At 41.2% G+C, this 13,861-nt stretch overlaps 1 protein-coding gene across 1 annotated transcript in view; it reads right to left on the reverse strand.

The window, feature by feature from the left end:
- Window positions 1–443: 443 nt before the first annotated feature.
- Window positions 444–13,861, reverse strand: part of ADARB1 (adenosine deaminase RNA specific B1) — a 53,652-nt gene continuing 40,234 nt past the window's right edge. Inside the window, exons 8-10 of the mRNA XM_082484374.1 lie at window positions 12,381–12,562; window positions 2,017–2,195; window positions 444–1,280 (exon numbers count right to left, since the gene is read on the reverse strand). Coding sequence (XP_082340500.1) covers window positions 1,104–1,280; window positions 2,017–2,195; window positions 12,381–12,562 — 538 coding nt within the window. The 3' untranslated portion in view covers window positions 444–1,103. The remainder of the gene's footprint in view (window positions 1,281–2,016; window positions 2,196–12,380; window positions 12,563–13,861) is intronic.

Below are 13,861 nucleotides of genomic sequence, written 5' to 3' on the forward strand. Positions count from 1 at the left end.
AAAGCGAATGAAAGCACATTTGAGACCAACTTACCTAATTAGCTTCATGAAGACTATCACATGTGTAAAGCCAAAAGGCAATGAAATCTCAGAGACACAACAACTTGGGTGAGAGCAGATATAACTCACAGGGAAGAAGTTTTAACAACTTTTTGTCTGTACAAGAGCTTTTCATTTCTTCGAGAGGAGAGCAATTAATATCCAGCAAGTGACTGCTTTTAGCAATTCAGGCTCAGTGCCCTTAAAATGAGCAACATTTTTTTTGAAGTTGTCATATTACTGTTACAGTTATGATTGTATTCTGATGAGTTCTTGGGATATACAAATCAGCTACTTCTAAACAAGTTTCTGCACTTAATAAACTAAATTTCTTAACTTATAAATAATTATTTTGCTGTTTCCAGTTTACAATGGTAAAAAACACAAAGACTTCACAATGTGTGTAAATGGGAGGTAAATGTATTTTTAAAAACAGAATAAAAAGCTGCATGTTAAAAACTGGGTCACAGACTAATAAATACATACATCAAAGACATGAAATTTTCAGCAGCTGGTTTTAAAGAGCAAGGAAGTGGGGAAAAACTAGCTGTCCAGACTCCATTCTGGCTCTGTGGTCTATATGCTAGAAATATCTGCAGTTCAAAAACAGGTTAACAGAGGAGTAGAATCAGCTTTGTCACCTATTTTCTTTTAAAAATATTAAGCTAAAAGTGTGGTGTAAAACCTAGAGAAACTTTCAGTTCTTCATGCACTTGATGACATTGAAATAAAAAAAGGAATTATTTTAACCCAGAAAAAATTAGTCATTGTATACTGTATGGACAGCCTTACTGCAAGTTTTCTACAGTAAAAGTATTTCTAGAAATACACCAGAAATTACTTTCTCATAACAAAATATACAATTATGTGTTTGATCGTCATTGAGTTTCAATACTTAGGCAAAACAGAAACAGTGACTATGAAGTTTCAAAAAAACAAAGGAAAGAAACGAACTCCAAACAGTAAAAAGATGTTTTGACAGCTGTGGAGATGCCAGAAAGCAGTGCTGGACACCAGGAATTTCCAGAACAACCCCCTTTCCAAAATTATGTGTAGTCTGTGAATTAGACTGTGAGAGAAAACTGATCCTGTTCTATAGGCTTCTCCACCCAGGCTCCAAGTCCTGCCTTCAGGAATGCTTTAAACAAACACTCTTTGGCAGTTTGATACTCAGTGGCTCCTTGCTTGGTTTCATGGTACAGGTTAGGCTTGAGGATCTTTGAGCGCAAGCTGGAAGAAAGCTGTGTGGATTAAAGACAAAAAAAGAAGAGAGACAAGAAACCATTAAGCCAAGCAGTTTGAGAATGACTGAGTTATTAAAACAATTAGTATTAAAACAGAGTAATGAACTACTAAACCGAATGTTCAGGCAAAGACCAGTACACAGTACTGCTCCTTCTAGCCATCACAGCTCCATACCCAGCTCACTGCACCCAACTCCAACGTTTGCCTCTTGCAAAGTGAGCCCTTCTGAGGTGCCACGCCACATCCTGGCAGAGGCACTCTTGGGACTAGTCTCACCCCAGCTAGCCTGCCTTTTGCTTTGTCTGGATTATCAAGTTCCTTCGGTGGAAGAAATCTAGACACTGAAAAGCCACTGACAGATACTTTCTTGTAGCTTTTCTTTCTGAGAAGACAGAGTGAAACTTCAGTCGGTTCGATTGCTGCGAAACTGGGATTATCCTTCCAAATAAATTAAAATGAGAAGACAAGCTGAAAGGAGATAGCACCCTTTGTTTACTTAGCTATAAACCAAGGATTATTAGATCCTTGTGTGCATTTTGGACCAGACATCATCAAATTAAAGAATAAGCTAAACAAACGCATAGTTCTTTTCCATTACTACATGGAGCAGTACCTAATGTCAGGCTCAGCTTAAAACAGGCTCAGAAAGTGGCTTCCAAATACAGAAAGCAGCACGCACAGTATTTCATTAAGAATTAAGAAGTGGAAAAGCTAGCACTCTGGAAGATATACCTTTGCATGAATACGCATCCAGCGGCTGTAAAAAGCATGCTTACAAAGGCGAGATGCACGACCCATTTCATCTTTTCCGGTTGTAGCATTAATAACTTCAAGACCAGTGTCTCCTACTGTCCAGTTCACACTGAAGTTTGGTGCCTTCCCTGGCTGACGGGCTTCTGCATTGCTAATACCTGAAAGAAAAGCCATGTTTAATGAGAATAGTAAATACTAACTCTTGATTTTTGTTTTTACTGGAGAGTAAGCAACACAGCAGAGCTACTGAAATCACATTGCTACGCAGTCTTACAAGTGGATCTTTTATTCTGAGGATATTCTCCCACAGACTTTTCACCAACTCATAGAGATATTGCCATGCACATGCCTTGCGAATGAAAATATTTGACACAGTTATGATTTAGCAACAACTTAAGATTTATTAATGGTTGCAGGTAGATCAAAAGGTTGAATTTTAGCAGCGCTAAATCATTAACCAATTTAAGGATTAACAAGGTGATTCAGTAGAATATGTTATAATTAAAACGGTGACTTAAATACAGATTTGAGAATGACAAGATTCACACTAATTTACTAGAGGGAATCCTAAATCAAAATATATGTATGTACATATGCGTAAACACAAAACATACAAACACACACCATTCAAGGAGCTGCACACACACCACCCGAGTCTTCAACTGCCAGGACCAAAGTCCATTCGCAGTGGGCGACTCCAGTGAGCTGATGGGTGCCCCTTTTGACTACACGTGCAGAGACAGAAATATTTGGAGCCAGTAAAATATACAGACACTCACACTCCTGAAGGCTAATGTGTATATTCAGACACATAGATAGGTAGGAGGTGGATGAGAGAGACTAGCCCATAGTTGAAATTTCCCTCTTCTCCAGTTTAGAGTAAATACAATCAGCATTCCTCAACAGGACATAATTGAGTCTCGAGAAGGTTAACTTTCCCTGGCCCTTTAAACCTTGAGGTGTTTGCCTGAGTGGTGTCCCAACTCAGGGGAGATTCTGGTCACAGCCTGCCGTGATCCAGGAGAGCACAAAGGGTCTCACTAGGACCACTATTTATAGGGCCTGAGATAATTGACTTTCGTCAGGTACTTCTCCACTCTGGCTCAACTCAGACAATGGGATATTCTGGTACTTTCCACCAGCTGTGCGGGCCCAGAACTTGCTAGATCTTTTAGTTCTGGCCCTTTGGGCTATGATCCAGGTACTGTCAAGGGGGTGATCGATTACTGATATCATTTCCAAGCAATAGGGGATGGGGGAGCCAGGTGCATTAAGGGATTGCCATAATGTTCTGGTCCATTGCCTGTCACAATTCGTGCCTGACTTATGTTAGGTTGCTATGTGGCCCGGGGGAAATTACAAGAAGCACCAAGTGGCCTAAGGAGGGGTGGGTTGCACCACCACAACATCTCATTCTCATCCTGGTTAAAGTGTTCTCTCCTGTCCTTCTAGCAGGGCAAGTGTGCATTGCTGGAGCTGTGAGACACCAGCCTTCTCAGCGGAGGGGATCACGGAGAGGTCTGTGGAGTCCACGGGACAGTAACATGAGCACCTTGCCACATACATCTCAGGAGGATCTGGTCTTGCTTATAGAGTAAACTAATGAACCAATTATTAACTTGCACATAATTACAAAGCAGAAAAAACGTTGCTCTGATTTTGCACAAGAAACTGCTGCTCTCAGAGCCCACTCAGTAGCAGGACAGGCCAAGTGTAGGAAAGACCAGATTCTGTGAGGTTTTGACAGTTGTAACTCTTTAATGAATTCCCTTTCACTCTGCTGTTGTAAAAAATTAGGTGCATGTTGTTTATCTCATTTCAAAACAGGTGTGAAACTATGAACCCTTGTTATGTTTCAACACACAGAATTCAACAACTTTGGACTGCAGTCTTATTCAGGGAGGTTGTGCTTATTTAGAAGTTCCTATAATATGTGCTTTATCACTTTCCCTCATAAAAATGGAGTTAAGTCAGAGCAGCAGTATGAGACAGCAAGATGCCTTGCAAACCAAGGCATGAAGGTGCCTACATTTCAGTGGCTGTCAACCATGTTTCATTAAGAGCTACCAATCTATTTCCTCCTTCTTATGGACTAGCTGGAGCGCGGCGCGACTAGCATAGGCAGCAGCACTGACGCTGTGAGCATCCAAGTTAGACAAAGTGAGCCCCATCCTCAGCATCCTCCACAAAGCCAAAACTGGCAGACATTTGAGTCTTTCAGCATAAATCCAGCTGTGTTTCAGCTGCCTCCCCAGTTTACATGCACATTGCTACCTACAGTGCCCGGAAATAGCAAACTGCAGGACTAAAGAGAGGATGCAGATCATTTTGCTCAGATGTTAAATTGTGCAACACCTCTGAAATAGGGCTTCATCTCTACCAACAGAGAAACAAAGTCACCAGAAGTCTAATCCAAGCATGAAGCAAGGCCGGCTGTCTGCCCAGGGCAGGATTTATTCCCTCACAGCACCCCAATGCTGCAGCGATGCACTGTATATAATGACTGCAATACCATGCTTGAAGATCACAGCAGCTGCAACTGCACATTCCACGTGCAACTCCTCTCCTGCATATGCAGCAAGACAGTGCTCAGGAGCAGCAGCCGGGGCCATGAATTTGGGTTGTGCATGCCATGGAAAAACTAAGGAGCATACCATTTTTGATCCTGCAAACATTACAGGGGTGGCATAACTCTACCTTTAAGATGTCTCAGTTGTCTCACCAGGAGAGAAAAAATGAACAGGGGATTTTTTTCTTTCTAATAAGTAAAAATCCCATTTTTACTTTAACGCAACTCTCAGTGAGACTCTATTTAAAATCTACTCCGAGGTCATGCTAGATCCTGCACTTTATAGATCTAGTGTATATGTATAAATTGAACATAAGCATTGAAGCCAGATGCATTTCTCGCTGATATCTGAAACACAATCTAATAAATAAAATTAAGCCAACCTCAGGTGCCCAAGCGTAGGACTGTCTCGCTTGGCCTGGGTCTCATGGCACCTCTGGGCCCAGCGCTGAGAGCGTGCGAGATCTACAAGGTCTGAATGACACAACAAAATTCAGTTTTCTTACTATAATCAATTGCTCATTGAATAAATAAACAAACATTTTGAAATATGATTAATATTGAACTTTCTGAAGCTGTTGCATTTTTATGCTTGGTTTACGTCAAACTGGTCACTGTAACTGATAACCAGCAATTGAGTAAGTAAATAATAAAAAATAACTCTACCATTCTCCATTTTCTTAAGTTATAAGCTGAAAAAAATGAGAATCAGAACAAAAGTTTCCTGAAGAGCTCTTTTAGGAGATTTCTTTGAGGAAAGATGCATCCAGGGGCTGAAATACAGTAGAGGCACCTATACCATCTGCAGGATGCCACAGATCTACACCCACCAACCTGTAAATTGGTGAGCAGGGATGTGGGATTCACACACTGACCAACCTGGGAGGGCGGACAGCAGTCCCTGCTGAGCAGGTACCATCAAGAATATCCTGCAAACAATACTTGAAGAAGACCCAGCAAAAACAGGGCTTTATGACTAACGGCCTCAAGTTATACCAGGGGAGATTTAGATTGGATAGTAGGAAAAATTTCTTCACAGAAAGGGTTATTAAACGTTGGAACAGGCTGCCCAGGGAATCGCCATCCCTGGAGGTATTTAAAAGACGTGGTGCTTATAGACATGGTTTAGTAGTGGTGTTAGCTGCGTTAGGTTGATGGTTGGACCAGATGATCTTAAAGGTCTCTTCCAACCTAGACAATTCTATGATTCTATGACTAGAGTCAAAAAGTCCTCATCACAACTTCTGCGGTCCTTCTGAATGGCTGGCAATGATCACATGCATTCACACCTTCTGAAAATCGGAGCTGATCATGCGCAACGCCTGTGCATGTCTTGTGCCACTGAAGTACAAAGACTGCAGAGCAAAGACCGCTGGTCTGTAAGTCACACAACATGATGTTTTCACCTAAACACCTAATAAATTGTAGAGTTTGGGTGCACACAAAACAAATCTCAACTCTGAGCCTCCAAAAGCATGCAAATTCTGGCTGCTTTTGTGAAGCTTATGTGAAACAGACCCATGCTGACAAACCTCTTCTTAATCAAAAATTGGTTTTACCAAAACTACTGAGGCAAGAGGGCTAAGAAATTGCGACCACATGACAAGCGGGTCAGTCACATTTTTTCTTTAATTTAATGATATCTATACTATTACCTTTGCTTTTGTTCCATACACTGCTGAACAAGTACAGTGATCAGCCATAGTTCGTCAAGTACTGCAAAACACCATTTGCTCCTTGAGCCTGCTCCTGCCCTATCAGCTACTCAGACAACTGTGTCATCACAAGCACCCATACAAGAAAATCAAATAAAGATGAGGAAGCTGAACATCCAGTATGCACTGCATTTCCATGGCAATTATACAATTGCATTCTTTAGGTTATTTTGATGAATTAAATAAATAAAAAAACCTCAGACTCAGAATTTCAAATAGACTTAAATTACAACACCATATTCAGCTACTTAATTATCTGCATGGACCCTGGAGAGGTAGCAAAGAAGTCCCTGAAGGTGAATCATGGGTAGCATGGACAACCAATAAAGGTCAACTCAAAAGCAATGAGTCTGATAACACTTTAGGTGGATCATATATTCTCCCTCAAAATCTAGACATGGACATAGCACAAGCTGAAACTAGTAATGGGAGAGAAAGCTAGGATAGAAAATAAAATATTTTATTCTCCTTTGAAAACTGATATAACTAAGCTATTTAGAGAACATCACTCAGAACTTATTGTTGAATACTATTATAACGGGGTATAATAAGCAAAAGCAAAGGTCACAGCTCTTTGTGCCAGTGCTTAATAAAGCTTGAAAGTTTTTTGAGGACAGAGCTCAAAAAAGCTTCATTAAAAAGGAGCAGAGAGCTGAAAAACACCAATGGGAATAGGAGGATAAGGTACCAAGGAAACAGCCAAAAAAATCACCAAAGACTCTGCTGAAGGATTTATTTTTGTTAAATAAATAATTAAATGCAAATGTAGACAGCAGTCAGAGGAGTGCTGAGGCATGAACATTTAAAATAAACACTCTTGCTGTGTTGGTTGAAGCCTTCTTGTGTACAAAAAACCAAATTAATTTTTTGCAAAAAGGGTGGGTGGGTTCTCAGACTGGAGCCCCCCTTTACAGGCAGAGGAGCCATCTGAAATTGAGGTGCCAGTCAAAATAGTTCTAGGATATGTGTATGAAGTAAGCAAATACCGGTTACGGGACCCAGACAATATTCAACTGCGTTTGAGGAAACTAAAGATGAGGCAGCAGGAACAGCAGTCATAGTACATAACCTCACATTAAAAACCATGCAAGTTCTCCAGGATGAAAGGCGGCTAATGCGACTCCATTTTTTAAGGAGTTCAGAGGTGTGCCAGGGTGTGCCATGTTTATTTACCAGTGAATAAACATGACATCTTTAGCAGGAAGGCTGCAGGCTGAGTATGAGCCAGCATTGTGCCTGGGTGGCCAAGAAGGCCAATAGCATCCTGGCTTGTATCAGAAATAGTGCGGCCAGCAGGATGAGGGAAGTGATTGTCCTCCTGTACTCGGCACTGGTAAGGCCCCACCTTGAACACTGTGTTGAGTTTTGGGCCCCTCCCTACAAGAAAGACATTGAGATTCTGGAGTGTGTCCAGAGAAGGGCAACAAAGTTGGTGAGGAGTCTAGAGCACAAGTCTTACGAGAAGTGGCTGAGGGAACTGGGGTTGTTTAGTCTGGAGAAAAGGAGGCTGAGAGGAGACCTCATCACTCTCTACAACTACCTGAAAGGAGGTTGTAGCGAGGCGGGTGTCAGTCTCTTTTGCCAAGTGACAAGCGATAGGACAAGAAGAAACAGCCTCAAGTTGTGCCAGGGGAGGTTTAGGATGGATATCAGGAAAAATTTCTTCACTGAAAGGGTTATCAAGCACTGGAACAGGCTGCCCAGGGAACTGGTTGAGTCACCGTCCCTAGAGATATTTAAAAGATGTGTAGACCTGGTGGTGGTTTTGGCAGTGTTAGGTTGATGGTTGGACTCAATGATCTCAAAGGTCCCTTCCAACCTAGACGACTATGATTCTAACTATGATACCACACTACTAAGCACAGATGTAAATACAGCAATATTGGGAACGATTCAACAAAAACTGCCTTAGTAACTGAAGACTGGAGGTGGCCAGTGTGACAGCAATTCTTAGAGAGCCCAGGGAGCAGAAGGCCTCTCTGCTCAATGTCTACCTTAAAAAGAGGCTTAAGGAAACCTGGATGAAGACTGTCTCCTTGGGAAGAGCCAACACAGCTGGAGAGCCTCAAGCTCTGTGCAGACCTGGAAAATGCGTATGTGGGAAAAAAAATGAGGTGAATAAGATTGTTGATGATACTAAATTATTTAAGAAGGTAAATAAATAATTTCAGAGTAGCAGAAAAAAAGCTCACAACATTGAGTGAATGGGCAATAAAAAGGCAGGTGAAATTCTTCACAGATATTAGGTAATACATATGAGGAAAAAACAAAGCAATTTTGCATAAGGACTACTGGACTTGGAGCTGGATATTAGCATTCAGGAATATTCAGTTCTACCAAAAGGTCAGGTCAATGATCAACAGCAATCAAAGGAAGCAAAGTGAATGTTTGAAATTTTTACTGAAGGATCATGGAACTGAACAGATTATCATGATGCTACCATATAAATCAGTACTGCTGCCTTATCTTGAGTATCAGGTGCTGCTCTGGTCTCACTAGCTCAAAAACTTGATTGTAAACTGGAAGGGATAATCCTTATGTGGAAGGTTCTCCGTGCAAGGATCAATAAAGCAGACTAAGACTTTTCAGCTTGCAAAATGCAGGACTTATGTAGGAATATCGCAGAGGTACAGAAAACTGAGTGCCGTGGCACAACTGCTTATAGCCTGTATCATACATGGCACTGAGGAGCATCTAATTAAATAAGCAGAGAGGAAATTCCATTGCACAAATCTTTACAGGTCCTACAGCCCTCCTACTAAAGCAGGCTGCAGATAGTAAAAAGTTTAAACCAGTTAAAAAAAAAAAACGCTAGGGGTTCATGAATGAAAGAGCCATTAAGGATTCCTAAACACAAAGACTCTGAATACCTGACTCTGGATGTCCCTGATCGGCAGACTACTGCTGCGGTTCTCTGGAGATATCTGCAGAGGCTTACTGTTTCCTTCTACTTTTCACTGCCTAACCACCTGTGGTGAAGAGTACTGGGCTAGACAGATCATACCTTAAGATCTTGGTCTTACCTAAGACAGTTCTCATGCTGGTGACAAGATAATCAGCAGATGTGACACTGCTCCAGGATGTTTCATCCAAGAACTGAAATAATACCTGTCAGCAGCACCACTAGGAATGGGTCAAAACCACCAACAATGTAATTTCTGACCATACTCTGGTAAAAGACGGGAAGCTCTAGAGAAACTAAATCATAAGAAACTATCAACTGACTGGACATCAAAACAGGGAAGACTTCACCTGTTAAATATTATAATCACAGCTAAGAAAAAAGGCATTGTCCACAAAAGCAGGCACTACTGCAGGGTTCGGAGACAGCTGAGTAGCCATCGCAGACAGGAGAGAAAATCGGGGCCCACCCTGCAATCTGCTTTGTGGTCATAGACCCAGTGGATGCCATTAGCCCAGGTCCTCGGGGCTGGGGCATCTGAGCACACCTACCAGCAACAAGAACCACAAGGACAGATGCTTGCTGAAATTTGGTTCACACCAGTTGCCTCCAGTGAAGAAGGGCTTGTCATCATTTACATGTATTGGGCTCTTATATTTAATAACTTCCGCTTCCAAGGATTTTCAAAAGCTTATTCTCTGAATGGAGTATTTGCTGAGCTCTGCCACCCTACTTCCACCCTGGGTTAACACCTTCATGCTCACCTCCCACAGTGGCTCCAAAAAGAGTCTGTGCAGATTACCCTGCAGACTAGCACTTTGTTACTGGCTGATTTATACAATCACCCTCATTCTACTCGATTGAGAAATCAATCCCTTTTCAGATTATTCTAGAAAGTCACAAGATCCAAACCTGTCTTCTCTTCAAGTCAGCTGCCCAATTCTCAGTGAGAGCTCATGTGCCCTCAGTGCTGTGGTGCTAAAGGCATCCCGAAAGGCTGGGTCCTGCAACCAAGGCTTCCAAGAGTCAGCACGGAGAGGGAGTTTTCTACCAACATATGGATTTCCCACATCCCCTAGCTGAAAACTAGATACTCTGACATGCACATTCACATTTAACTTGCTGGCAAAAGGAGGTATAAGTAGAAAATCTCCTATGAGGAAAGAAAGATGATGAAAAGACAATTTTTAGCAGTAGATAACAACAACTCAGTCTAACTTTGACTTAATGCAATTGTCCCTACAGAGATAAAACTTGTTTTATGAGAGAAGAAAAAAAAAACACCAGTTTTTACAGTACTTTCTCATCTTAACAGGTGAGACAGTGGGGAAAGACAGATATTTCTCTTTTAGTTTATCCCTCTGGTAGAAATAAGTCACCATCACAGTTGTGTGTGTGGTACCAGGAGTAACATAGAATTGGGGACAGGTATTTCTGCACTACTTATTCCAGGTAAGAATACACTGTAAAATGTGTGAATCAAGGAGCAGACGGGTAGCTACACAAATGCCCCAGCTGAATCCAACAGCATAAGTCAGAAGAGTAGCTTTCAATACTAAACCAGTATGAACCAGTAGAAGAAAATCAATCAACAAAATTCTCTGCCCAATCTCCCAAACAAGTTTCCCAAACATTTCTGAGAGATGGATTTTCATGAAAACTCAAGAGCTGAGAACATTTCTGAACTCTCTCTACTGCTCAGTAAATCCCAGCTGACCTGTTTAAATAGATGGTGCTATTTCATGGCTAATAGGTGATATCAATATTGCAGAAAGATGATTTTTAAGAAGACAAGGTACTATTATATGGTGTTAAAAGGATAACAACTCCTCCTACCCCACCCCAAACCTCCTGATTTGAAGAACTGATAAAAATTCTCCAAAATCAGGCAGAAACAGTCCATACATCAGGCACTCTGCCCACATAATTTAATATCTGGTAATGTGAGCGCTGTAGCTGTTACTTACTTGCTAATGTAAGAAAAAATACATTTGTTAACATTTTAATATGCCCTAGTTCAGGGAATCCTTATTAATTACCTTTCTAATCTAAAGAAATGCTGGTTGTTCAGTAGGCTCTTTTTCCCGCTACTTCCCTAAATCGATTGTAGAAATTCATGTCAAACTTTAAACATGCCTTAAAATACTGAGCTTTTTTTTTTTCCTGGAAAATAAACAGACACATGCCAAAAGGCAAGCTCTACAGAACAAAGCAATGCACACATTGAAAGGGAGGATAAGGGATTTCAGGTTTAAAGCTTTCACAGCATTACTGTAACTAGCAGTTTTAGAATTTAAGACACTTCAGAACTTTCCCTTGAAAGTCACAGCCTAAGTAGAAGTTACGACCTGTTAATTCAAATACAGCCATTCCTCTTAACCCCACTAGAGGCTAGGATCAGCACAAAGCCAAAGAACAGTACTTATATGTTCAACAGCAGCTGCAGAAGACAACCGCTAACTACACCAGCTGGGGCTTACCATATTGCTGTCTGTCAGATATATTTAATTATCTATTAAAAATATTCCCAAAGAATGTGCCACCAGGCTCTGAATGCAGCATTTGTGCATTAAACTAGAAAGTGGAAATTAAAATATTAGGATTATTGGGCTATGCAAACAACTTGAGGGCCATGCTAATTAAAGCCAATGCCGCATCCAACAGAGATTGATGACAAAAAGAAAATACAACCGACAGCAGCTGAGATGTTCTCTCCATCCATTCTTAGTTGGTTATTGACCTAGAAATTGTGAACCAAATGTCTCTATCTTGGCATACTGATTAATGATGTGGCCATTCAACAAATATCTGCAATGGCAAGAGAAGTGACAGTGAGAGCTATGGGTGGGAAGCTTTCACTAAGCTTGGGCCTTCAACTTGCCTCACATATTACTAGGGCATGGTCCAGACAGCAATTATGTGAAACCACATCCAAAGGTTCATACCCCAGTTCTTTCCACCTTTTAACTTATGAAGGGTCCTTGCTATGGTATTTCTGACTGAGTATCTATATTAGGTTTAGACCATAACTTCTCTGTTGTAACCAGAAAGCAGTTTACTCACAGTACATAATTTGCAAGGTTCTGAGAACTGCAAAATCACATTGCTACTGGAACAGACTTAGTTACCGGCACGGCCTTCTCCATTAGATACTTGCCACTAAGTAAAGGTCTGTTGAGTGTATAAAGAGGTGGTAGATCTTCTATCTCTGCTATCCTCTGGTATACGGCTCTGGATAGATGATCCCCATGATATAAACTCCCCAAGATGATGCTAGAGAAGTAAATTGGCTCCACAAAGAGGCTAAGTAAGGCTCCTTGAATACCCAATACGTTCCACCTAAGAAGGAGGGAAAAACAAAACAAAAAAACAAAAAAAACACTTTCTTTTTAATGGAACAAGTAACATCTGCCAAATATAATAGCAGTCAATCACAATGGACCAGACTTTCAACCCTTTCTCTTGACCAGCACATGACTATGGTAGCATAGCTATGACACCTGCCAGAATTTCATAGATCAGCTTATGGGATGCTCAACGAAATCCTGAGTAAGATGATGTATAACAACAGGTGTACTGTCAGCATCCTCTTCAGAAGCAGACTCTGTAACTTCCCCACTAACATGTCCGGTGATGCATTTTCCAGAACCCTAATGCCAGAGATGGATTGGAGAAAGCCAAACTGTGAGATCCTCAGTCAGAAACAGTAGCTGATGCCTCCAAAAGACACCTGGCAAGAATGCAAGAAGGATTCTGTTGGCAAGACCTCAGCACTTCATCACCATACGGAAAGCTTGTCCTTGTCACCCTAGCCGAACTGTCCACATCCTGCTGCCAGAAAGGATGTAAGTAGTTGCTTGTGATATCCATGAGTAGGAAGAAAATTGAATCTGAAAACTGAAAATACACAAAGAGTGCATATACTCTTTGCTCACTTTAGCTGCTTCTTAGACTCCAAACATAAATCCCTGTCTGCACCACTGTGACCTACATTGGATCAGGTCTGGTGGCAGGGATAGAGCATGCATCGGAGCTAAATACCAAAGTGTTTTTTTGTAGCTGTGTTCATTTGATCAAGCTTTGACTCTCGGTCTGTATGTAATAGTCATACAAATTACTTTTTAAAACCTCAAAGTCCCCTGCAGAGTATTTTCACTGTCCTTTTCTCTGAGGTACACCTGCAAACAGCTTAGCGCTATTAAAATAGTACAGCTTAACACACCAACACAACCAGCAGGAAAGTTACTTTCGGTGCTTGAATAAAACAGATGAGCACAATGCAAGCTCTTGTGCTCATATAGAATGGTAGTCCTCATTGAAAGGCCCATCCTAAACTGGGTTGGCAAGGTTCCCCTAGGAAAACAGGGAACTCTGACATTGCTAACAGTGTTTCTTGCAGCTTGTGCTGGGATAGCATAGCTACATATCATCATCCATTCGGGCTAGAAACTATACAGAACAACAGCTTCGCTACTGCAAAAACTGAGCTATGCGTCGGCTACACGACTTGCAAAACGTTTTAAAAAGGGATAAACAAAAAATTGCAATCCAAGGAAACAATTTCTGTGCATGCCTTTACTGAGGATGAAAATGGAGGCAATGTGCATTAGTTTACTCACCTGTCATTAAAAAGGCTGG

Source organism: Vanellus vanellus (genome assembly GCF_965231255.1).
Source record: "Vanellus vanellus genome assembly, chromosome: 5".
Taxonomy (NCBI): Eukaryota; Metazoa; Chordata; class Aves; order Charadriiformes; family Charadriidae; genus Vanellus; species Vanellus vanellus.